Genomic DNA, 26,338 nt, shown 5'->3' on the forward strand with positions numbered 1-26,338 from the left:
ATAAATAGTTTGGTAGGAAATAAATGCATGAATTGCCCTTTTGCTTCATGTTTACCCCCGCACACTAAAGGAGAGATGGCTTTTGTTTATTTTGTTTCCTTTTAATACAACACGTTGTTACTTTTGTTTGGTATGGATGGTGAGCCAAGGCATAGTATTTATTGCTGGGTAATTTTGATAACATCAGAGATTGAGCACCTACTATATGCCAGACACTATTCTAGTCACTTGGGATATATCTCTGCAAAGATCCCAGTCCTCCGAGAGGCTGTAGTCCTAGAACTTTGGGAGGCCAAGACGAGAAGATTGCTTGAGCCCAGGAGTTCGAGACCATCTAGGACATCATGGCGAAACCCTGTCTCTACCAAAAATACAAAAATTGGCTGGACATAGGGGTGTGTACCTGTGGTCTCAGCTACACGGAAGACTGAGGCAGGAGGATCGCTTGAGCCCGAGAGGTGGGGGGATTGCAGTGAGCCGAGACTGCACTACTGCACTTAATCCTGCACGACAGAGCAAGACCCTGTCTCAAAACAAACAAACAAAAACCCTGGCAGATTAACTGGTGAAAAGGCATACAAAGTTATTAATGCGCACAGGGAGAATAAGAGAGTGATGATCCCAGCCACTCAACGGGGAAGGGAAGGTTATATTCCATCTTGATGTTACTGAAAGAATGGGGAACATACCCCAAAACAGGATATAAGGGTAAATCATATGGTGGCCAGCAGTTACGGGATGGAGAGAAGCTGAAGCCTGGCTAGCCACAGTGGTCTGTTAGGTCATTGAAACCACATAGGTAGCAGCCTTCAGAGACAAAATAGGTAGTAAATATTCCTTCAGGCTTTAAAAGTTGTCAGGCTCTCAGCTAATGTTTCTACATCTGGGGAAGGGAGGGCTCCAAAGAAAGCCTGGCTGCCTCAGGGCAGATTTTCTCTACAGATGCACGTCTTTCCCATGAAAGACAGCTTTCCTTCTATTCTTGTATTTCCAACCCTTCTGAAGAGGTATCTTCTTTTTCTTTTTTATTATGAAATAATAAAATATGTCAAATAAGTTTAATTAACTAATTTATTTATTTTTGAGATGGAGTCTCACTCTGTTGCCGAGGCTGGAGTGCAGTGGTGTGATCTCGGCTCACTGCAACCTCCGCCTCCCAGGTTCAAGAGATTATCCTGCCTCAGCCTCCTGAGCTGGGATTACAGACGCACGCCATCAAGCCCAGCTAATTTTTGTATTTTTAGTAGACACGGGGATTTCGCTATGTTGCCCAGGCTGGTCTCGAACTCCTGACTTCACACGATCCGCCCACCTCTGCATTCCAAAGTGCTGGGATTACAGGCATGAGCCACTACACCTGGCCAGAAGTATATATTTTGAGGTAAAGTGAAATATTTTGGTTTCCTTCAAGGGAATTATTAGTTATCTTGCTGTGGTGTGGCCTTGGGAGATGCATTCTTTTCTGTTGTTTTTGCCACCTTCTTTGTTTGCCTGTGTTGGGCGCATTGTGGTCTGATGATCAATAGGCTGATTTTCACTTTCTCAAAGTAGAGACTACAGAAAAGTCGAACTTAAGGGCTTATGAAAAACTGCCTATGGAAGCTCAGAGTTTAATATGTTGCATCTTAGTGGACAGTAGGCCTTATGGGGAAAAATAATTAAATACGCTCTAAGGCCCGGAGTGGTAGCTCATGCCTCTAATCCCAGCACTTAGGGAGGCCAAGGCAGGAGCATCACTTGAGCCCAGGTGCTGGAGACCAGCCTGGCCAATATATAGTGAGACCCCATCTCTAAACAAAATTAAAAGTTAAGTACACTTAACTTTTCATAGTTTTAGAAGTAATCCAGGCTGGGCGCAGTGGCTCACGTCTGTAATCCCAGCACTTTGAGAGGCCTGGGGGGTGGGGGGTGGGGGGGTGGGGGGTTGTTGGCGAGGATCATGAAGTCAAGAGATCCAGACCATCCTGGCCAACGTGGTGAAACCCTGTCTCTACTAAAAATACAAAAAATTAGCTAGGTGTGGTGGCACATCTGTAGTCCTAGCTACTTGGGAGGCTGAGGCAGGAGAATAAAACCTTAAACCAGGCAGAGGTTGCAGTGAGCGAGGGTGCACCATGCACTCCAACTGAGTGACAGAGCGAGACTCTGTCTCAAAAAAAACAAAACAAAACAAAACAAAGAAGTAATCCTTAGAAGTTAGGATATGCCTTATTTCTCAGCCATAAAATAGAAGGCTGTATTTACAAGAGACTTCTTTGGCTGCTCCCTTCCCCAGATCTAGGAGATATTAACTGAGAGTCTGACAACTTTGAAAGTCTGAAAGAAACATTTACCACCTATTGTGTCTCTGAAGGTTACTACTGTATGGTAGCCTTTATTTGCCACAACATGGATAAACCTGCAGGACATTATGCTAAACGAAATAAGCCAGACACAAAGAACAATACTACATTATCTCACTTATATGTGAAGATGTGAAAAAGTTGAATACATAGAAACAGAGTAGAACAGTGGTTTACCAGGAGCGGAGTGGGGAGTGGGGACATCTAGGTCAAAGGGGACAAAGTTGCAGCTGCCTAGGATGAATAAGTCTAGATATCTAATGTACCACACGAAGACTATGATTATTGTTAATAGATAATATCGTATTGTATACTGGAAAATTGCTAAGAGTAGAGCTTGGGTTTTTACCACAAACACATACACAAAATATTCATGTGAGGTGATATGCTAAATCTGCTTGACTGTAGTAATCACTTCATTATGTACGTGTATATTAAAACAATGTTTTACACCTTAAATATATACAGTTTTAAAGATGCATTTAAAAAAAAGCTAGGATATTCCAGACATATTTTGTTACTCATTTTGTATTCACTGCAGTGTGAAAAGCACAACGCAAAGGGTTGTTGTTTTTTTTGAGACGGAGTCTTGCTCTGTCGCCCAGGCTGGAGTGCAGTGTCGCAATCTTGGCTCACTGCAAGCTCCACCTCCTGGGTTCCCGCCATTCTCCTGCCTCAGCCTCCCGAGTAGCTGGGACTACAGGCGCCTGCCACCACGCCCGGCTAATATTTTTGTATTTTTTAGTAGAGACGGGGTGTTCACCGCATTAGCCAGGATGGTCTCTATCTCCTGACCTCGTGATCCGCCCCCCTCGGCCTACCAAAATGTTGAGATTACAGGCGTGAGCCGCTGCGCGCAGCCAATGCAAAGGTTTTTAAACAGACTCTCATTTAATTTTCACAGCCATCTCTAGAGTAGGTACTATTATCTATTATTACTATTATTTTGAGACGGAGTTTCACTCTGCCGCCCAAGCTGAAGTGCAGTGTGGCGCGATCTCAGCTCACTGCAGCCTTCGCCTCCCGGGTTCAAGGAATTCTCCTGCCTCAGCCTCCTGAGTAACTGGGACTAGCCACTATACCCGGCTAATTTTTGTATTTTTAGTAAAGACAGGGGTTTTATCATGTTGGCCAGGCTGATCTCGAACTCATGACCTCAGGTGATCCACCCACATTGGCCTCCCAAAGTGCTGGGATTACAGGCGTGAGCCACCGTGCCTGTACTGTTATTATTATTATTATTATTGTCATTTTTACAGAGGAGAAAGCAGGAGCACCAAGAGGTAGGATAATTTGCTGGAAGACACACATAGCTTAGAAAGGGAAGCCGGGAGATAAGGGGAACGGCCCTTCAGAGCATTGCTCAGCCAAAATACTTGGCCAAGATCACATCTCTGATACTAGGAATGATATAACCTTTATTAACTGTTTACCATGTACCAGGCACTAAGTTCAGTGATTTCTAAAGACATCATGTAATCCTCACAGCAACCATATGTGGGTCTGCTGTCATCCTGATTTGAGAGAGGCTGAAACTGAGGCTCAGAACAGGTACCTAGCTCAAATCTTACTAGAGAATTGGGAAAGTGCAGATTCAAACCCAGGTCTTCCGACTGCGGGTTCCTAGTGGCCCCAGCCCCCGCTCCACTATATCAGGATCTGCCAGGAAGCAAGCCGCTAACTGCGGACTTTCGTCGCTGGGGTTTCGAGCCCAGGACACACCTGTACAGACCCCCCGCTAGCCCCGCCCCTTTCCCGGAGGAGACGTCCCCTCCACCAATCAGCGGCGCCGTGGGCGGGCCGCGGGCGCGCACGCTCCGGGCCCGCAGTTGAAGTGGCGAGAGCGCTCAGAGAAGCGACGCATAGCAGGCGGGGACGGAGCGGGTGCCTCAGTGTCCTTCCCCTCCCCTCTCCTGGCCTCGCCGTCCTCTCCCCGCAGCCGGACCGGAACTATGTGATCCCGGAAGTTCCGGGGCCTTTGCTGTGTGGGATAAACAGTAATGGCGGAGGCTGCAGCTCCCGGAACAACAGCCACAACATCAGGAGCAGGAGCGGCAGCGGCGGCGGCGGCAGCAGCCTCCCCCACCCCGATCCCCACAGTCACCGCCCCGTCCCTGGGGGCGGGCGGAGGGGGCGGCGGCAGCGACGGCAGCGGCGGCGGCTGGACTAAACAGGTCACCTGCAGGTAGGACGTTGCGCGGCGGAGCGCCGGCCGCGGGGAGGGGGCCGCGGGCCGAGTCTGCGGCGCGGGAGGAAGGAGAGCGGCCGGCCGGCGGCGTGAGGCGCGGGAGGGCGGGGACCGGCGTTTTCTCGACCTCTGCAGCCCTCGCGTTCGCCGCCGCCGCCGCGTTCCTCCAGTCACTGCGTCAACCCCCGCTGGGCCGCGGAGACCTCAGCGCTGTCCGCGGAGGCCTGGCGGTGCGCGATTGCTGCGGAGCCGCGGGGCTGCACCGCCGCTTACCCTTCCCTGAGCGCTGCTTGAGCTGGCTGCGAGCGCATCGGGGAGAGGTGGGCTGGCTCCTCCCCTGCCGCTGGAAGGATGCCCCCGCCGCTGCCTCCGGCTCCCGGGGCTCGGGAGGTGGGCTCTTCCAGCCGGTCTCCTAGCGATCCTCTCCCGGCCTAGACACCCCGCCGAGGGCCCCAGCGAGCTTGCCTGGCTCCCGGCCCTCTTCTCCCTCCGTGCCATCCGTTTGTAACGTCTTTTCACGTCCCTCGGTCCCTCCGCCCCCCATCCTCCGCCCAACTGTGAGAAGAAGCTTTTGTATTTCTTCTTTGTATGTTTGTCGAGGTTGGCGGTGCGAGCTTTGTCTTAGAAGCAGGCGTTCGGGGGCCGGGGTTGTCTTCTCCACCCGCGGGTTTTTGAGCTGCAGATTATTACCCTCCCCCAGCGCTGTGTTCCTCTTTTGAAATTTACGCATCTTCTGAAGGAGTGAAAGGGCTCTTCGCTCCCGGAAGAGGAGGGAGGTTTGGTTTTGGTTTGATATGGGAGACTTAAATATTAGAAAAATTAAGGGATGGCGGTTGTATGGATGTGTACGCTTGTAAAAAAAACTATCTAGCTCTACGCAGAAGAAGGCATTTAATTGTACGTTTTTTATATTCCAGTTTTTAAATAGTGATCAGTAGCGACTGTAAGCTTTTCATTTTCTATCAGTTGAATAAATCAGCTGAAATGCCGGTTTTCACCTAGGTGGTGTAATTTAAATGCAAGTATGTAAAAATGATTCCTAATAAGAACTTGTAGTATTAAGGGTGAAATTTGAAACCTTCCCAGTCTTTGCTGGGATACATTTATCCTGGCGACCTTCGAAGCTCTCTCAGCCTTTGATATGATACATTTGAGGTGTGAAAAATAAGCTTAATTATTTTACATAACGGGATGTAGAAAGCAGAAACGCAATTTTAGATCACTTGTCTTATTCATCGGTGGATTGTAAAAATGGAATATTGCAAGGAATGATGATTTTAAAGTTTCTACTCATGGAGCAAATTATTTGAGTATCTGTTTCCCTTTTACAATGCTACAGTTGATTTATATGTGCTAGTTACGTCTTTTTAAAATTGAAGCCGGCCTGTCTGGGTGGCTAGGTCGGCGGTGGCTCACGCCTGTAATCCCTGCATTTTGGGAGGCAGAGGCGGATCGCCTGAGGTCAGGAGTTTGAGACCAGTCTGGCCAACAGGGTGAAATCCTGTCTCTACTAAGAATATGAAAATTAGGCCGGGCACGGTGGCTCACACTTGTAATCCCAGCACTTTGGGAGGCCAAGGCAGGTAGATCACGAAGTGAGAAGTTCAAGACCAGCCTGGCCAGGATGGTGAAACCCCATCTCTACTAAAAATACAAAAAACGTTAGCCGGGCGTGGTATCAGGCCCCTGTAATCTCAGCTACTCGGGAGGCAGAGGCAGGGAGTTGCTTGAACCCAGGAGGCGGAGGTTGCGGTGACCCGAGATCACACCACTTCACTCCAGCCTGGGCGAAAGTGAAACTCTGTCAGAAGGAAAAAAAAAAAAAAAAAGACCTTAGATTTACCAGTTTTTGGGGTTTTTTTGTATAGCTTTTGCTTGAGACTTTTTTTGTTGTTGTGCAGATTACTTGATAGGTCTGGGATTTTAGTGTTTGACATTGTTTTCGGTTGTTCTAGGTACCAACATGATCTCTTACTAAAAACTATTTTCTCATTTGGATAGAGGAATGTCAACTATGAGCTTTTTTTTTTTTTTTTTTTTGAGACAGTCCCCCTCTTGTTGCCCAGGTTGGTGTGCAAAGGTGTGCTCTCTACTCACCACAACCCCTGCCTCCCAGGTTTAATTGATTCTCCTGCCTCAGTCTCTGGGATTACAGATGCCTCAGTAGCTGGGATTACAGGCATGCACCACCACACCCGGCTAATTTTGTGTTTTTAGTAGAGGGCTTTCTCCATGTTGGTCAGGCTGGTCTTGAACTCCCGACCTCAGGTGATCTGCCCCCCCTTGACCTCCCAAAGTGCTGGGATTACAGGCGTGAGCCACTGCCCCCGGCCTATGATCTGTATTGTACACTTTGAGCTCTCTGAGAAGAGCAGGGCCCTATTTTATCTGCAGGACTTTCTTTCCTCAGTTCCTGGCATAGAGCAGATACTCAGTAAATGCTTGAATGATGTTGATAAAGCCATACCTAGAATTACCCACTTTAACAGGAACTTTGTAAGATTCCTCTCCTTTCTTTTTTTTTTTTTTTTTTTTTGAGACGGAGTCTCGCTCTGCCGCCCAGGCTGGAGTGCAGTGGCCGGACCTCAGCTCACTGCAAGCTCCGCCTCCCGGGTCCACGCCATTCTCCTGCCTCAGCCTCCCGAGTAGCTGGGACTGCAGGCGCCCGCCACTGCGCCCGGCTAGTTTTTTGTATTTTTTAGTAGAGACGGGGTTTCACCGTATTAGCGAGGATGGTCTCGATCTCCTGACCTTGTGATCCGCCCGTCTCGGCCTCCCAAAGTGCTGGGATTACAGGCTTGAGCCACCGCGCCCGGCCACCTCTCCTTTCATTTAAAAAAAAAATTGTAAATTACTAAAGACAAAGTACTTAATAGAACACATGTGTATCTTTGTTGTTTTCTTTCTTTCTTTCTTTCTTTCTTTTTTTGGGACGGAATCTCGCTCTGTTTCCCAGGCTGGAGTGCAGTGGTTGTTTTCTTTCTTTCTTTTTTTGGGGGGACGGAATCTTGCTCTGTTGCCCAGGCTGGAGTGCAGTGGCAAGATCTCGGCCCACTGCAACCTCTGCCTCCCGGGTTCAAGCGATTCTTCTGCCTCAGCCTCCTGAGTAGCTGGGATTATGCCCGGCCGCATATGTGTCTTTCTGGAACTTGACCTTGTTCAGTCATTCAGTAAGTAAACATTGCACGCCAGCAATGGGAGACACAATATTAGGTGCTCAAGAGAGTGCAGATGTGTATACTATATTATAAATAAACATTTTCAATGTTTTCTAGGTAAATGTCCCCTAAAGAGAATCAGGTAGAGGTGTGGTTTAGTGTTTGTGCTGATTTCTCCGTATAGCACATCCCTCCTGTATCTAGGAATTTGACTAAAGCTGTTTTCTTCACTTAGGGTGTAATACTCTTAAGTTAGTTTTGATTAGAATGTTTTTAATTGCTTGGAATCACCTGTATTTTCTTACTGGTTATATTTTTTCTGATGTTTCTCCTGAGGTTTTCATTGTGTTTTACTTCTGCTTAAGTAAAACCTAAGAATACCTTTCCTCAGAAACTGTGTTATGCTGCCACCACCAGGCTGTTTTTCGTATCTTTTATTACAGGAATACTAAGAAATAGAAATATGCTCATTGCATCTGCTACCTTGAGTTACCTTGAGTGTGTGCAGTTAGAACAGTTAATACTTAAAGAGAAGTTGTAATTCGAATTTAGACCTCGCTTTATTAGAGTGCTTCTGTAATGGTAGATGAGTGTTCTGGTAGTTGAAATAATACACAAAAATCAAAGGTTTTTTGATTTTTCAAAAAACTCTTTTATTTTTATTTTTTGAGATAGGGTTTCTCTCTGTCCCCTAGGCTGGAGTGCAGTGGCAGTGTCTTGGCTCATTGCAGCCTCCACCTCCCAGGCTCAAGCAATCAAGCAATCCTCCCGCCTGAACCTCCCCAGTAGCTGGAATTACAGGCACATGCCACCACCCCGGCTAATATTTTTTGCATTTTTGGTAGAGACAGGGTTTCACCCTGTTGCCTAGGCTGGTCTAGAACTCCTAAGCTCGAGTGTGTTTCACCTGCCTTGGCCTCCCGAAGTGCTGGAATTACAGGTGTGAACCACCATGCTCGGCCTTGAAAGTTCTTTTTTTTTGAGACAGAGTCTCTCTCTGTAGCGGAAGCTGGAGTGCAGTGGCATGATCTCGGCTCACTACAACCTCTGCCTCCTGGGTTCAAGCAATTCTGGTGCCTCAGCCTCCCGAGGAGCTGGGATTACAGGTGCGTGCCATCACGCCCGGCTAATTATTTTTATGTTTAGTAGAGATGCGGTTTCACCATGTTGCCCAGGCTGGTCTTGAATTCCTGACCTCAGGTGATCCACCCGCCTCGGCCTCCCGAAGTCCTGGGATTACAGGCATGAGCCACCGTACCTGGTCTCAAAAGTTTTGAAAAATGTGGTTAACATAACTTAAAAATCGGCTGGGCATGGTGGCTCACGCCTATAATTCCAGCACTTTGGGAGGCCAAGGCAGGCGGGTCACTTGAGGTCAGGAGTTCGAGATCAACCTGGCCAACATGATGAAACCCCGTCTCTACTAAACATACAAAAATTAGCTGGGCGTGGTGGCAGGCGCCTGTAATTGCAGCCATTCTGGAGGCTGAGGTGGGAGAATTGCTTGATCCCAGGAGGCGGAGGTTGCAGTGAGCCAAGACTGTGCCACTGCACTCCAGCCTGGGTGACAGAGCGAGACTTCATCTCAAAAAAAAAAGAGAAGGAAATCCTTCTAGAAATTCTTTATCTGAGTGCTGTGATGTCCGTAGTGAAATTTATTACTTGGAAACTACCTAGTGATTGTGAGAGGAAATAAATAATAAATATTTAGATGGTATTAAAAAGGTTATGCAGCTGGGAAAGAAAACTTAATTTGCTATTGGTACCATGATTCACCATCACATCTAGCTGTCTTCTACAGCCTTTTATTCTTTTTTTTTTGAGACGGAGTCTCAGTGGCGTGATCTTGGCTCACTGCAACCTCTGGGCCCCCCACCCACCGTGGGTTCAAGCAATTCTCCTGCCTCAGCCTCCCGAGTAGCTGGGACTACAAGTGCGTGCCACCATGCCTGGCTAATTTTTTGGGTTTTTTGTATTTTTAGTAGAGACAGGGTTTCACAGTGTTAGCCAGGATGGTCTCGATCTCCTGACGTCATGATCCACTTCCCTCAGCCTCCCAAAGTGCTGGGATTACAGGTGTGAGCCACCATACCCGGCCTAATTTTTGTATTTTTAGTAAGTAGAGGGTTTCACCATGTTGGCCAGGCTGGTTTTGAACACCTGACCTCTGGTGATCTACCGCCCTCAGCCTCCCAAAGTGCTGGGATTATAGGTGTGAGCCTCGGGGCCCACCCTACAGCCTTTTATTCTTTCTTTTTTCTTTCTTTCTTTTTTTTTTTATTTCCCGATCTCAGATGATCCGCCCAATTTTTAGCCTTCCAAAGTGCTGGGAATACAGGCGGGAGCCACCATACCAGGGCTATATAGCCTTTTATTCTATTTGCTTTTTTTTGTTTTATGATAGGGTGTTGCCCAGACTGGCCTTGAACTCCTGGTCTGGCCTCAAGCTATCCACCCACCTCAGCCTCCAGAGTAGCTGGAATTACAGGCATGAGCCACCACCCCAGCTCTTCTACCTTTTTCTTTTTCTTCTCTCTCTGTCTTTTTTTTTTTTTTGAGACGGAGTCTCGCTCTGTCGCCCAGGCTGGAGTGCAGTGGCCAGATCTCAGCTCACTGCAAGCTCCGCCTCCCGGGTTCCCGCTATTCTCCTGCCTCAGCCTCCCGAGTAGCTGGGACCACAGGCCCCGCCACCTCGCCCGGCTAATTTTTTGTGTTTTTAGTAGAGACGGGGTTTCGCCGTGTTAGCCAGGATGGTCTCGATCTCCTGACCTTGTGATCCGCCCGTCTAGGCCTCCCAAAGTGCTGGGATTCTCCTCTCTCAGGCTCCTGAGTAGCTGGGATTACAGGCTTGTGTCACCACGCTCAGCTAATTTTGTATTTTTAGTAGGAACGGGTTTCACCATGTTGGTCAGGCTGGTCTCGAACTCCCAACCTCAGGTGATCCACCTGCCTTGGCCTCCCAAAGTGCTGGGATTACAGGCGGGAGCCACCGCGCCCAGATTTCTACCTTTATCTGACAAGTACATATTATGTGCACAGATAGTAGGAGATAATAGGGGGAATAAACCAGTCTTTACCCATCAGGAATTTATAATCTAGTTTGATAAACAGTGTACTCACTCATTAAAAGTTAAATATCAAAGTAAGAAATGTCACTGCAGATGAATTGATTAAATGCCATATCTATAATTTATAGAAATTCCTAAAGAGGTTGTTAAGATGCCTAGAGATACTCTGAGGGTGCTGTTTGGTTCTCTTGTACCCTTACAGGGTAACTTGGCAGTTTGTTTTCTATCTTGGCGGCCACTATTAGATTTCTAAGAGGCACAGCAGTAGGGGGATTCTAGTAAATTTTGTCTTTATTACTGGACAGTGTCTCTCGGAGTCAGTCTGCATGGTGGAAGGAACTTCAGAAATAATATATGGCCCAGGCTTTCACCGAAGGCAAACTCAACTTGGGTAGTGACATTAAGGTGAATTTGGATGATGGTTTTTTTTTTGGTGGTGTCATTTAAAAACAAGACACCTACTTATATTCATTGGTTTTTGTTTGGAGGAGAAATTCTTTGTAGACTATCTTTTTTTTTTTCTTTTTCTCTCTTTTTGAGGTGGAGTCTCTCTCTGTTGCCCAGGCTGGAGTGCAGTGGCTCATTGGTGCCATCTCAAGCCCAGGAATCTGAGACCTGCCTATGCAACATAGCGAGACCCCCAGCTCTACAAAAAATTAAATTTGAGAGTTACTTGTTTAACATCCATAGATAATACACGTAGACATTTCTGAACTAGGAAGACAGAAAAGCCCTACCCAATTTTCTTTTTAAGGTGGAGTCTCACTGTGTTGCCCAGGCTGGAGTGTACTGGCAGGCTCTTGGCTCACTGCAACCTCCGCCTCCCGGGTTCAAGCGATTCCCCTGCCTCAGCCTCCCGAGTAGTTGGGATTATAGGCGCCTGCACCACGCCCGGCTAATTTTTTTATTTTTAGTAGAGATAGTGTTTCACCATGTTAGTCAGAATGGTCTTGATCTCCTGACCTCATGATCTGTCCGCCTCAGCCTCCCAAAGGTGCTACGATTGCAGACACGAGGCACCGAGCCCGGCCCTTTCTTTGTTTATTTCGTGTGTTTATGTATTTGATGGTTGAATATATTAGCCATGAATACTAATTGGTTTTAATCTTTTCAAGGATTGGTTTTAATCTAGTTTTGTGGTCCTTTGTCTCACAGGTATTTTATGCATGGGGTTTGTAAGGAAGGAGACAACTGTCGCTACTCGCATGACCTCTCTGACAGTCCGTATAGTGTAGTGTGCAAGTATTTTCAGCGAGGGTACTGTATTTATGGAGACCGCTGCAGGTAAGAATTTGTTTATAAATTTGTTCAGGGGTGGGTTGGAGGAAAAATGTAAAAGGCGTAATTCTGATAGCTTTATATGTCATTGATTAAAAATAATGCTTTGAAAATGACTCTTGACTGGGCAGTGGCTCATGCCTATAATCCCAGCACTTTGGCAGGCTGAGGTAGGAGGATTGCTTGAGCTTGGAAGTTTGAGACCAGCCTGGGTAACCTAGTGAGACCTCGTGTCTACAAAATATAGAAAAATTAGCTGGGCATGGTGGTGTGCATCTGTAATCCCAGCTACTTCGGAGGCTGAAGCAGGAGAATTGCATGAACCCGGAGATGAAGGCTGCAGTAAGTCAAGAGCCTGCCACTACACTCCAGCCTGGGCAACAGAGCGAGACTCCACCTTAAAAAGAAATTTGGGTAGGGCTTTTCTGTCTTCCTAGTTCAGAAATGTCTTAGGTGGGCCGGGCGCGGTGGCTTAAGCCTGTAATCCCAGCACTTTGGGTGGCCGAGACGGGCGGATCACGAGGTCAGGAGATCGAGACCATCCTGGCGAACACGGTGAAACCCCGTCTCTACTAAAAATACAAGAAAATTAGCCGGGCGAGGTGGTGGGCGCCTGTAGTCCCAGCTACTTGGGAGGCTGAGGCAGGAGAATGGCGTGAACCCGGGGGGGCGGAGCTTGCAGTGAGCCGAGATCGCGCCACTGCACTCCAGCCTGGGGCACAGAGCAAGACTCCGCCTCAAAAAAAAAAAAAAAAGAAAGAAAGAAATGTCTTAGGTGTATTATCTATGGATGTTAAACAAGTAACCCTCAAATTTAATTTTTTGTAGAGATGGGGGTCTCGCTATGTTGCATGGGCTGGTCTCAGATTCCTGGGCTCAAACGATCTTCCTGCCTTGGCCTCGGGAAAAGTGTTGGGATTACAGACATGAGCCACGGAACCTGATCCACCCCCAAATTGAGTAACTTAAAACAGTGAACATTTATTAACTCAGTTTCTGGGGTTGTGGATTCTGTGAGTGCCTTAGCTGGATGGTTCTAGCTCAGAGACTCTTAAGAGATGGTAGTCAAAATTTTAACAAGGGTAGTAGTTATCTGAAGACTTGATGGGGACTCCAGGATATATATATATATTTTTTTTTTTTTTTTTTTCTTTCTTTTTTTGTGAGACAGAGTCTCGTTCTTCTGTCACCCAGGCTGGAGTGCAGTGGCAAGATCTGGGCTCACTGCAACCTCTGCCTCCCAGATTCAAGCAATTCTCCTGCCTCAGTTTCCCGAGTAGATGGGATTACAGCTGTGTGCCACCATGACCGGCTAATTTTTTATATTTTTGGTAGTGACAGGGTTTCATCATGTTGGCCAGGCTAGTCTCAAACTGCTGACCTCAAGTGATCTGCCCACCTCGGCCTCCCAAAGTGCTGGGATTACAGGCATGAGCCACGATGCCCAGCCAGGATTGTTTTTTGTTTGGTTTGGTTTTTTGTTTGTTTGTTTGGTTTGTTTTGTTTAAGACAGAGTCTTGCTCTTGTCACCCAGGCTGGAGTGCAATGGCACAATCTCAGCTCACTGCAACCTCTGCCTCCCAGGTTCAAACAATTCTCCTGCCTCAGCCTCCCAAGTAGCTGGGATTACAGGCATGCACTGCCACGCCAAGCTAATTTTTGTATTTTTAGTAGGGACAGGGTTTTCACCTTGTTGAAAGGATGGTCTCAATCTCCTGACCAGCCCACACCAGCCTCCCAGAGTGCTGGGATTATAGGCATGAGCCATCACGCCCGGCCCACACACCCCACTAACTGTTGTATTTTTAGTAGAGAGGGGGTTTTACCATGTTGGCTAGGCTGGTCTCAACACTTGGGCTCAGGCAGTCTGCCTGCCTGCCTCTGCCTCCCAAAGTGCTGGGATTAAGGCCTGAGCCACCATGCCTGGCCCACATGGGCCTTTTCATAGGGATGCTTTAGTGTCCTTGCTGCTTGGCAGCTAGCTTTCCCTAGAGCAAACAATTTAACAAAGGAGACACCACAATGCCTTTTATGACCTAGTGTCGGGAGTCATGTAGTGTCACTTCCACTGATTCTGGACTAAGTCCAGCCCACATGTAAAGGGAGAGGATTGGGCTCCAACTTTTGAAGGGAGACATGTCAAAGAGTTTTGCACATACTTTAAACCACTACCCTCGGTAAGACTTGACAGTGTTATAGTCAATGTTTTTTTGTTGTTGTTGAGATGGAGTCTGGCTCTGTCGCCCAGGCTGGAGTGCAGTGGTGCGATCTCAACTCACTGCAACCTCCCGCCCCTGGGTTCATGCCATTTTCCTGCCTCAGCCTCCTGAGTAACTGGGACTGCAGGCGCCCGCCACCATGCCTGTCTAATTTTTTGTGGTTTTGGTAGAGGTAGAGTTTCAACGTGTTAGCCAGGATGGTCTCGATCTCCTGACCTCGTGATCCGCCCATTTCGGCCTCCCAAAGGACTGGGATTACAGGCATGAGCCACCGCGCCTGGTGTCATAGTCAATTCTACTGTCATTATCAGAAAATCTAGTGTGAGTCACTGGGTTCAAATGATTAGAGTTCAGAACCTGACATTATTGATGGGGTAGGATATTAATATTAAGTCATCCCACATCTGTTTATTAGAGAGTCCAGTCAAGATGGGGGTGAAGAGAAGATCTTTTTCAAATGACTGTAGGATTTCAGAAGTTGATCCCATAAAAACTTTATTTAGTTGTTATTCATTTTGCCCTCTGCTAATTTGTCATTAGAGTATTGCTGAAAAGGGGGAAAATGACAGTGACATTATTCTCAAACTCTCCACCAGGTATGTCTTTTTTTTTTTTTTTTTTTTATACAGAGTCTTACTCTGTTGCCAGGCTGGAGTGTTGTGGCATGATCTTGACTCACCGCAACCTCCGACTCCTGGTTCAAGCAATTCTCCTGCCTCAGCCTCCCGAGTAGCTGGGATTACAGGCATGCGCCACCACACCCAGCTGATTTTTGCATTTTTAGTAGAGATAGTTTCGCTATGTCAGCCAGGCTGGTCTTGAACTCCTGACCTCAGGTGATCCACCCGCCTTGGCCTCCCAAAGTGCTGGGATTACAGGCGTGAGCTACGGCGCCCGGCCTCTCCACTAGACATGTCTTCTGCAGTCTCACTATACAAGGCAGAAAAAGTAGTGAGAACTTCACCCTACAGTGATGAATGGGGGAATCTTTGTGGTGGTACAGTCTCTGCAGGTATTGAGGCTAATTGTAAGGGAGCTGTGTTCCTTGAACTGGGTTCCAGTCTTTTGAGAGTTACTGCCAACTGTTACTGGGGCAGGAGGAGTTGAATATTGATGAGAGTGAAGAATCCAACCTCCCAAGCAGAGGGATGAGAATAGACTTTGAGATAGAATCAGAAGGCTATAGTTAATTAGCATTTGGTCCCTGTTTCAGAAGAAGTGCTCATCTGAATGGACTGTGTGGATGAGTGAATGGAAAAATTGGAGGTTAAATTGAAGAAATCTGTGCTAAGCCCTAGGCTTTGCATATTAACCAGCTTATTTTTTCAGACAACTTTGCCAGCCCCAAATAGTTTTGAGACCAGAAGAAATTAGGTAGGTTACCTATTTTGGTGAGCCTCTGATGTTGAGGCAGATGCAAATGGCTCAACTTAAAAGTTGAAAGGGACTAGGCACGGTGGCTCACACCTGTAATCCGCGCACTTTGGGAGGCTGAGGCGGGTGGATCACTTGAGGTCAGGATTTCAAGACCAGCCTAGCCAACATGGTTAAACCCTGTCTCTACTGAAAGTACAAATATTAGCTGGGTATGGTGGCATGTGCCAGGAATCCCAGCTATTTGGGAGGCTGAGGTGGGAGAATCACTTGAACCCTGTAAGGTGGAGTTTGCAGTGAATCTAGATCTAGGCAACAGAATGAGACTTCATCTTAAAAAAGGGCGAGGGGGGAGAGGGGGCGGCTGGGCATGGTGGATCACGCCTTTAATCCCAGCACTTTGGGAGGCTGAGGCAAGTGGATCACCTGAGATGGGTAGTTCGAAACCAGCCTGACCAACATGGAAAACCCCGTCTCTACCAAAAATACAAAATTACCCAGGCATGGTGGCGCATGCCTGTAATCCCAGCTACTTTGGAAGCTGAGGCAGGAGAATCACTTAAACCTGTGAGGCGGATGTTGTGGTGAGCCAAGATCGTGCCATTGCGGTCCAGCCTGGGCAACAAGAGCGAAACTCCGTCTCAAAAAAAAAAAAAAAAAAAAAGCTGAAAGGAACCTTAATTGGTTTTTTTGTTTGTTTCTTTCTTTGTTTTGAGATCTGGTCTTGCTCCCTTGCCCAGGTTAGAGTGCGATGATGTGAACATGACTCACTGCAACCACCACCTTTGGCTAAGTTTTTTGTTTTGTTTGTAGAGACAGGGTCTCCCTATCTCACCCAGGTTGGTGTCAAACTCCTGGCCTCAACTGATCCTCCCACCCTTGCCTCCCAATATGCCGGGATCATAGGTGTGAACCCACTGGGCCTCCTGACCTCTTAGTTTTCTTTTTAATAAGGATGTAGCTGCCTCCTTTTTTTTTTTTTTTTTTTTTTTTTTTTTTTTCGCTCTGTCGCCCAGGCTGGAGTGCTGTGGCGGGATCTCAGCTCACTGCAAGCTCCGCCTCCCGGGTTCACGCCATCCTCCTGCCTCAGCCTCCTGAGTAGCTGGGACTACAGGCACACGCCTCCATGCCCAGCTAATTTTTTGTATTTTTAGTAGAGATGGCGTTTCACCGTGTTAGCCAGGATGGTCTCCTCCTGACCTTGTGATCCCCTTGTCTTGGCCTCCCAAAGTACTGAGATTATAGGTGTGAGCCACCGCACCCGGCCATAGCTGCCTCTTTTCTAAAACTCTTTAAAGGATGAGCCAGAATTGAGCTGGGTTTAGATCTCATAGCATAAAGTGAAAGAATGTAGAGAAACTATAGTAGTCTACTTGAAAGTTTGGTGATAATTGTTGATTACAAGCTGATATAGGTGATTATTAAAAGATTGATTATGGACTAGCTAAAGAAGGAATCTTAAAGAGAGGCTTGCTCTGTGATCTTGTTTTCCTATTAAAATTATATCTAGGAACTTAAACCTACTCCTTACTCTTTTTTTTTTTTTTTGAGACGGAGTCTCACTCTGTCACCAGGCTGGAGTGCAGTGGTGTGATCTCAGCTAATTTCAGTCTCCGCTTCCTGGGTTCAAGCGATTCCCCGACCTCAGCCTCCTGAGTAGCTGGGACTACAGGCGCCCACCACCATTCCCAGCTAATTTTTTTTGTATTTTAGTAAAGACAGGGTTTCACCATGCTGGCCAGGATGGTCTCGATCTCCTGACCTGGTGATCCACCCGCCTTGACCTCCCAAAGGGCTGGGATTACAGGCATGAGCCACCATGCCTGGCCACCTACTTCTTACTCTTAGTGTTGGGATTCTTTTATGTAACTTGCTCAATGCCCAGGGATTTCCCTCTTCATAGAGGGAGTAGATCATTGATAATGAAGGATAGCATCGTAGCCACAACAGTTCAGAGGATTTTCTGCATCAGTGTTTTGTAATGATGGTGCTGTTGTTTAGTGAGGCCAGTTCTTTGTTGCTGTTTTGGGACTGTTCTTTGGGACTGTTTTGCATATTGCAGATACCTAGTATTCTCCCAGAATGCCATTAGAACTCCCAGTCTTTGTTTCTGGACACCCTCTGGGGAAAGGGGCGATATTGGCTTGGTTGACTTCTTTCTTTTTTTTTAAGACAGTCTCGCTGTGTCGCCCAGACTAGAGTGTAGTGGTCTTTTTTTTTTTTAAACAGTCTTGCTGTGTCGCCCAGACTAGAGTGTAGTGGCACAGTGTCACAACCTCCACCTTCCTTCTCAGCCTCCCAAGTAGATGGGATTACAGGCATGTGCCACCACGCCTGGCTAAATTTTGTATTTTCAGTAGAGATGGGGTTTCAATATGTTGGCCGGGCTGGTCTCGAACTCCTGCCCTCAAGTGATCTGCCTGCCTTGGCCTCCCAAAGTGCTGGGAATTATAGGTGTGAACTACTGTGCCTGGGCTGGCTTGGCTGACTTCTTGTTTGGAGTTTTGACTTTTGGACCAACTGAAGAATCTGATACTTTAAAATACTAAAGGCCACAGAAGCAATGGGGGGGGTGGGAGTTGTAAACCAGCCGGGGAAATAAAGGGTGTCTTCTCTCACAGAGACAGAAAAATTGATTAAACTTCCTTATACATTTATACTAGGCTGGGCGGGGCAGATCACTTGAACCCAGGAGACCAATGCAAAAACCCCGTATTTACAAAATAAAAATTAGCTGCGTGTGGTGGTGTGTACCTGTGGTCCTGGCTGCTGGGGAGCCCAGGGAGGTTGAGTGCAGTGAGTTGCAATCGTGCCACTGCACTCCAGTCTGGGTGACAGAGCGCGACCCTGTCTCAAAGAAAACAAAAGATAGAAAGTGGGTAAAAATAATTTTTTTAAAAAAATTATCTTTTTTTTTTTTTTTTTTTTTTTTTTGAGACGGAGTCTTGCTCTGTCGCCCAGGCTGGAGTGCAGTGGCGCGATCTCGGCTCACTGCAAGCTCCACCTCCCGGGTTAAAGTGATTCTCATGCCTCAGCCTCCCGAGTAGCTGGGATTACAGGCGCCCGCCACCACGCCCGGCTAGTTTTTTGTATTTTTAGTAGAGACGGGGTTTCACCATGTTAGCCAGGATGGTCTCGATCTCCTGACCTCGTGATCCACCCGCCTCGGCCTCCCAAAGTGCTGGGATTACAGGCTTGAGCCACCGCGCCCGGCCAAAAAAATTATCTTTTAAACCAGAGTTGTTTTGTTTGTTTGCCCACCACCATACCCAGCTAATTTTTGCATTTTTAGTAGAGATGGGGTTTCACCATATTGGCCAGGCTGGTCTCAAACTCCTGACCTCTGGTGAAAGTGGTGGGATTATAGGCGTGAGCCACCACGCCCGGCCAACTGCTTACTTTTGAATTTTTTCTTAGATATGAACATAGCAAGCCATTGAAACAGGAAGAAGCAACTGCTACAGAGCTAACTACAAAGTCATCCCTTGCTGCTCCCTCAAGTCTCTCATCCATAGTTGGACCACTTGTTGAAATGAATACAGGCGAAGCTGAGTCAAGAAATTCAAACTTTGCAACCGTAGGAGCAGGTTCAGAGGACTGGGTGAATGCTATTGAGTTTGTTCCTGGGCAACCCTACTGTGGCCGTAGTAAGTATTCTGAAGAAGAAAATAAGAGTTAGAGGGCTTGGATAGCAGTTCATCCATTTGCTTAGCTTTGACAACTTTCCCCTTTCTGATTCCATTCCTTTTTTAGTTTAATCTTAGTACAGTACTTTAATTTGGATCACCTAAGATTTACAGATAGAGTGAAGGAAATTTTGAATCCCAGTGAAATGAATTCAGAATGTTTTGAAAAACTGAATCCTCTCTTTAATGAGTACTTTTTGAAATTAAATTTCAGTTACCCAAGACGTAGATAAAGAAGCAGTGTTTTTTGTTTTGTTTTGTTTTGTTTTGTTTTACAAGTCTAATCTTGGAAATACCAGCGTTAGAAAACATTCCTTTCTTTCAAGTGAAGAAATTAGTTCAGTAGACTGTTTTGGTATTTAATTGCAGTTTTATTTTCATTTTTTGAAGTTAGATTCTCAGTTCCCTTATAGTTCATGTATCTGCCTTATCGTTTGGACTTTTATCACCCTCTTACACATTTTCAGCTGCACCTTCCTGCACTGAAGCACCCCTGCAGGGCTCAGTGACCAAGGAAGAATCAGAGAAAGAGCAAACCGCCGTGGAGACGAAGAAGCAGCTGTGCCCCTATGCTGCAGTGGGAGAGTGCCGATACGGGGAGAACTGTGTGTATCTCCACGGAGATTCTTGTGACATGTGTGGGCTGCAGGTCCTGCATCCGATGGATGCTGCCCAGAGATCACAGCATATCAAAGTAAGTCTTTAGGGAGTGTGTGTGTGTTATTAGGTGTGATAATCATTATTTGCCTTTTCACAGCATGGTGGGTTTATTTCAGAGAAACATTTGAGGAATCGAATGATTATCAGTGAGTAGGGAAGTTTTCCTTCCTTGGGCTTCTTGGATGCTTTATCAAGAAGTCCAGTGAACAAAATTAACTGGGCATGGAGGCGTGTGTCTGTAGTCCCAGCTACTTGGGAGGTTGAGGCAAAAGAGAAAAAGAGGTCATACTTCCAGAACCTCAGACTATGAACTTCTAACATTTTTTTTCTCTTTTAAAAAATAATGTTGGCCGGGCGCGGTGGCTCAAGCCTGTAATCCCAGCACTTTGGGAGGCCGAGATGGGCGGATCACGAGGTCAGGAGATCGAGACCATCCTGGCTAACACGGTGAAACCCCGTCTCTACTAAGAAATACAAAAAATAGCCGGGCGAGGTGGCAGCGCCTGTAGTCCCAGCTACTCGGGAGGCTGAGGCCGGAGAATGGCGTGAACCCGGGATGCGGAGCTTGCAGTGAGCTGAGATCCGGCCACTGCACTCCAGCCTGGGCGACAGCGCGAGACTCCGTCTCAAAAAAAAAAAAAAAAAAAAGTTTCTGAGATTCACGCTGAACATATTTAATCTTTTGAAAATGCACATTTCATTGGTTTTTAGAATATTTACAGAGATGTGCAACCATTGCCATTTTACAAATTTTAGGATACTTTGATCATCCTACACCCATTAGCAGTCACTCTTCGTTCCACCCTTCCTCCAGCTCCTGGCAATAACGAATGTGCTTTGTCTCTGGATTGGCCTATTGTGGACATTTCGTATAAATGGAATCCTGTAATGTGGTCCGTAGTGACTGGCTTCTTTCACTTAACATACTGCTTTCAAGGTTCTCCGTGTGGTTGTGTGTATCTGTTCTTAGTTTTGATGGCTGAATTATTGTCATTGTATGGCTAGACCACATTTGTTTTTCCATTCATGAGTTGATGAACACTTAGGTCATTTCCAGTTTTTGGCTATTATGAATAAGGCTGCTAGAAATATTGGTATATAGATTTTTTTGTGAAGATATGTTTTCAGTTCTCTTGGGTATATATACCTAGGAGTGGAATTGCTGGGTTACATAGGAACTCTATGCTTTATGTTTTGAGAAACTGCCATACTTTTCCATAGTGGCTTTAGGATTTTACATTTCCAGCAGCAATGTATGGGAGCCAGGGTAGGTTCAGAAGACAGTGTATTACAAACTTTAAATTTATTGGAGCAAAGTTTGCTTCTAATCATTTCTATCTCTTTTAAATTTCCATCTGTTTAAATTTGGTTGTAGGGGGTGAGGCATGTTATGAGGTAGACATAATTTGATCCCTTTGTTTGTTTGTTTGAGACAGTCTTGCTTTGTCGCCCAGGCTGGAGTGTAGTAGCACAATCTCGGCTCACTGCAGCCTCTGCCTCCCTGGTTCAAGCCATTCTCCTGCCTCAGCCTCCCGAGTAGCTGGGACTACAGGCGTGCACCACCATGCCCAGCTAATTTTTGTATTTTTAGTAGAGACGGGGTTTTGCCATGTTGGCCAGGTTGGTCTCGAACTCCTGACCTCATGTGATCCACCCAACCTTGGACTTTATAAAATATGATGTCCACACAAAAATTGGTACATGAATGTTCTTGGCAGCATTATTTATAATAGCCCCAAAGTGGGCTAATCTAACCTAACCTAAGTGTGCATCAATCTGTCAAGCTGAGTAGTTGAAAAATCTCGAAGATGTTTTTCTTTAAAGGCACAAGAGAGTTACGCGCCTGTCACCCTTATTTTCTGACAGGTTTTAACTAGGGTCTTAACCTCATGTAGAAACCAGAAATAACAAACAGTGTGGAAAGCTCTCTTTAATGTAGTTGAGCTCCAGGTTTGGGGCAGAGAAAATTGGGTAATTTTCCATTCCCAAAGTTGAGTCTTCATAGTTTGATTTTCTTTTTTTTTTTTTTTTTTTTTTTGAGACAGAGTCTCGCTTAGTCGCCCAGGCTGGAGTGCAGTGGCGAGATCTCGGCTCACTGCAAGCTCCGCCTCCCGGGTTTACACCATTCTCCTGCCTCAGCCTCCCGAGTAGCTGGGACTACAGGCGCCGGCCACCGCGCCCGGCTAGTTTTTTGTATTTTTTTAGTAGAGACGGGGTTTCACCGCGTTAGCCAGGATGGTCTCGATCTCCTGACCTCGTGATCCGCCCGTCTCGGCCTCCCAAAGTGCTGGGATTACAGGCTTGAGCCACCGCGCCCGGCCAGTTTGATTTTCTAGTATTGTTAAGTACCGCCGCAAAACAAACAAACAAAAAAACCAAAAAACACCACACCTGTGTTTACTAGTCAGCAAAGCTAATTTTTGTGTCAGCTTGGGAACATTGTTTTTTCAGTTGACTGTTTGATTCTTTGAACGTGCATCATTAACTGTTGGTCAAGTTTTTCAGGATTCAATGACTCGATTCCACTTGTTCTCTCTCCACCTTCTCTAGTCGTGCATTGAGGCCCATGAGAAGGACATGGAGCTCTCATTTGCTGTGCAGCGCAGCAAGGACATGGTGTGTGGGATCTGCATGGAGGTGGTCTATGAGAAAGCCAACCCCAGCGAGCGCCGCTTCGGGATCCTCTCCAACTGCAACCACACCTACTGTCTCAAGTGCATTCGCAAGTGGAGGAGTGCTAAGCAATTTGAGAGCAAGATCATAAAGTGAGACTCCTCCCCAGTCTTCATTTGTGCTTTCTCTTTTGGGGAAGAATTTAGTAACTTGTGCCAACTTTCAACCAGATGGACCGCATTTAAATGCATGCATTTTATCTTGAAACTGGGATATTCTAATGGGGATTTCTTCTTTGTATTTCAGCTAGCTTCTAGGTTAGTTGGTCTATCTACCTACTTTTATTTGAATGAGGAAACCTTGTGTATCAGTTAGTAGAATCTTCGTGCTTTTTCTGAGGAGATTGTGTTTAATGGATTATTAGCCAGTTTAGGCTCAGTGAACAACCTGATCTAGCTCTGAATGTATGTTTCCTGACTACATTTTCCACTTTCCTATTCCATTCATTAAGCTAGCCAATAATCCACCATCCTTTAAAGATTGTTCTCATAACTGAACAAAAACCACATAATCTAAACAGAGCAAAGCTACAAGAAATAAATTTATTTAAACGAAAGAAAAAGGAGTCTGTGTGAAATGTCTTCTTTTGTTTTTGTTTTTTACCTAAGTTATATTAAAAAAAAAAAACGAACTGGCTAGCCGTTGAGTTGGATTTATAAAGGAGGTTGTTTTGCTTGAAAGAAATGGTCAGTTGTGTGACAGTATGTGGAACCCTTTCAGGAAATGCCCACGTGGCTTTCAGTTAAGTCTTTAAGTCTGGAGGCGACACACCAGGGTGTGTCCTTGAAGAGTGGGCCAGTGAAAGGGGAATTTGCATTGCAGCCTGTTCATTGTTTCCCAGGTCCTGCCCAGAATGCCGGATCACATCTAACTTTGTCATTCCAAGTGAGTACTGGGTGGAGGAGAAAGAAGAGAAGCAGAAACTCATTCTGAAATACAAGGAGGCAATGAGGTATGAGCACTGCAGCCTTTTCTCAAGCGAAGAGCCCAACAGAGCTTGGGTTCACTTTGAAAAGAATGGTGCTGCATTATACACTCCTACCTCCTTCCTACCCTTCTTTGACTTCCCAGGAGAGTTTATTTTGTCACCCTGATAACACTTACCCAGTACGTATCTTGCTATAACACAGTCCTTGGGGTCCATACCAAGGGACTGTGTTATAAAGAGGTCTCTATTGTTGACAAGGCCCCACGAGTGGGGTTCTACGTTATTCTGAATCCATGTCATAGCTGTCCTGTGTTCTTGTGTGTTGGCTTTCTAGAAGATTTTCTCTCTATGGCATCTGCTTGTACTAGAGCTATTAACCAGCATAGACTTGAACAGAGTTACCGGTTTCTAGTTAGTGTTTCTTGCATTGGCACACACATGTTCGTAGAACACATCTTGGGGAGGGCTGTAAGCTGACATACTGGTTCTATCCCTACCTGTTTAAAGAAACCCCGGATGATAGTCAAATACAGACCTGAAATCCACTGTGAATAAGGGTTGCGATATTTTCCTTTCCAGCAACAAGGCGTGCAGGTATTTTGATGAAGGACGTGGGAGCTGCCCATTTGGAGGGAACTGTTTTTACAAGCATGCGTACCCTGATGGCCGTAGAGAGGAGCCACAGAGACAGAAAGTGGGAACATCAAGCAGATACCGGGTAACTCTCACTGTTTTTTTAAAAGAGGGGAAATTCCAAGGTATCAGTTGAGTCCTGCACATACTGGGGTAGGGGAAGGAAAAGGTTAACGCTCAGATCTGGGAGCGAAAGTGTAGAGTATTAAAGGAGGAAACAAACCTCAGAAGCCTGGGAGGGATAGGAAAGGAAAAAATGTGTTAAAGTTCTAGCCTAAACGATTTCCATCAAGTAACCATAGGGGAGGAAGTGGTAAATGGAAACCCTAACTAAGAAGTCTGGTTCGTCATGCCCTCTGGTGTGCTGGACGTTTTGCCTTATAAACAACAGGATAGAAGATACTGCTCGACAGTGCCATCCCTATCATGGCCTTGTTTTTTACAGGCCCAACGAAGGAACCACTTCTGGGAACTCATTGAGGAAAGAGAGAACAGCAACCCCTTTGACAACGATGAAGAAGAGGTTGTCACCTTTGAGCTGGGCGAGATGTTGCTTATGCTTTTGGCTGCAGGTGGGGACGACGACCTAACAGACTCTGAAGATGAGTGGGACTTGTTTCATGATGAGCTGGAAGATTTTTATGACTTGGATCTATAGCAACCTTGCGTGGCGTGTGAACTGGTCTGCTGACCCCAGACAGCAGCTGTGCCCTGTGGCGGTGCGGCAGGGCCTGTGTTCTCTCCTAGGCAGGCCTCTCAACTCCAGGTGCTGTCCTAAGAATTTTTACCCAGGGCCTGTCTTCTCAACCCCTCACCTTTCCCTGAGGAGTGTGTTGTTTTCCCTGTTGAAAAAAAGTTACAAAAATAAATCTTAAAGTTAGTTTTTTGTAACACAAATTTAACTGTCAGACAGTTAGTGTAGGTGTGTTGCGTCATCTGTTTTCAACCAGATTGCGTTTATGGACTTTTCACACACTCATTTTGAGGACCCCAGGTTCAAAAGTAAAAGCAGTGGCCCTGCTTTGGGGTCCAAGAATAGGAGTGATGGGTGAAGGGACCTAAGCTGGCCAATAGCCCTCTGCCCCAGACATGGGATGTGGATCCTTGAGGTTTCTGGTGAAATCTGCACATCTGTGTTTTTTTGTCTGTTCCCTACCCTGTAATCCCTACCACGTGCACTTGTTCTGTGGTTTTGGTCTCTTGTTTAATTGCACACAAGTAATACTACTGGGTAACCAGAATCAGGGGTGAATGTGTTGAGATTTCTACTGTTTTGCATGATAGGAAAATTGAGAAAGAATACATATAAAAGATAGAGAGGCGTAACATCAATGCAGAGTTGGAAGTTGACTCCCAAGGGCTGACATGGTGTGTGTGAGTGTGGGTGTGTGATAAGCTTCTCATCCCTGCATAGATGCAGTATTCTTAGCCTTAGTAGAAAAACTTGGTTTAGTGGTTTAAGCCTTGTGTGACGGATAGATCTTAAAGGGCAAAGCAGTATATTGGTAGTTGTCAATATAGCAGTGCTAGCTCTGTCTATATAAATAGAGAAATGGGGTTAGCCATAGAGGTTAAAACTACCTGGTTATCCCATATATTAACACAAACTGGGTCTTGGATACACAGTTGTATTTAATGTTTTACGATCTAGCCTTTCCAGTACAGGCACTTTCTGAGAAACCTTTGTCCTCATTTGGGGCATTTTGTTGTCGGGTTTTTAGTGTTTGTTTTTGTGAGTATCTGCCTCATTCCACCCCTGAGCTTTCAGGTAGACAGATGTGGTTCAAAACTCTGTTCTAAGGTGTTTATTGTAGTGGAGTAATGGGTTTGCAGTGATAAGTCATACTTTTCCACCGAAGGGGAGGGCTTGGGAGAATCCCTGAGACTAGCTAAAGTTAAGTTGTTGGAAGAATTCCTTGATTGGAAATTTTACCTTTGTGTTTTGTTGCTTTGTTTCCTGAAAGTAACTCGGGGATGCTCCTGGTGTGTCCATCTACTGCTTTGATTCCTTGGATCCCGCTCATTCTTTCACTTTAAGAAAAAACAAATAATTGTTGCAGAGGTCTCTGTATTTTGCAGCTGCCCTTTTGTAAGAAGCACTTTTCCCAAATAAAACAATTTAAAAAAAAAA

General features: G+C 46.1%; 1 protein-coding gene across 4 annotated transcripts; it reads left to right on the forward strand.

The window, feature by feature from the left end:
• Nucleotides 1-4,122: 4,122 nt before the first annotated feature.
• MKRN1 (makorin ring finger protein 1) lies at nucleotides 4,123-26,338 on the forward strand. 4 transcript variants are annotated; one of them, XM_003896678.3, is made up of 8 exons: nucleotides 4,123-4,527; nucleotides 11,912-12,040; nucleotides 19,045-19,274; nucleotides 19,781-20,007; nucleotides 22,524-22,738; nucleotides 23,488-23,598; nucleotides 24,154-24,292; nucleotides 24,653-26,338. In XM_003896678.3, the coding sequence occupies exons 1-8, from the start codon at nucleotides 4,343-4,345 to the stop codon at nucleotides 24,863-24,865; spliced, it is 1,449 nt and encodes a 482-aa protein (XP_003896727.2). In that variant the 5' UTR covers nucleotides 4,123-4,342; the 3' UTR covers nucleotides 24,866-26,338. The 4 variants fall into 4 exon arrangements, with proteins under 4 accessions (XP_003896727.2, XP_009202235.2, XP_009202236.2 ...); XM_009203971.2 differs by lacking the exon at nucleotides 4,123-4,527 and adding an exon at nucleotides 4,627-5,087; XM_009203972.2 differs by lacking the exon at nucleotides 4,123-4,527 and adding an exon at nucleotides 4,704-4,850.

This window comes from Papio anubis, chromosome 4 (genome assembly GCF_008728515.1).
Source record: "Papio anubis isolate 15944 chromosome 4, Panubis1.0, whole genome shotgun sequence".
NCBI lineage: Eukaryota > Metazoa > Chordata > Mammalia > Primates > Cercopithecidae > Papio > Papio anubis.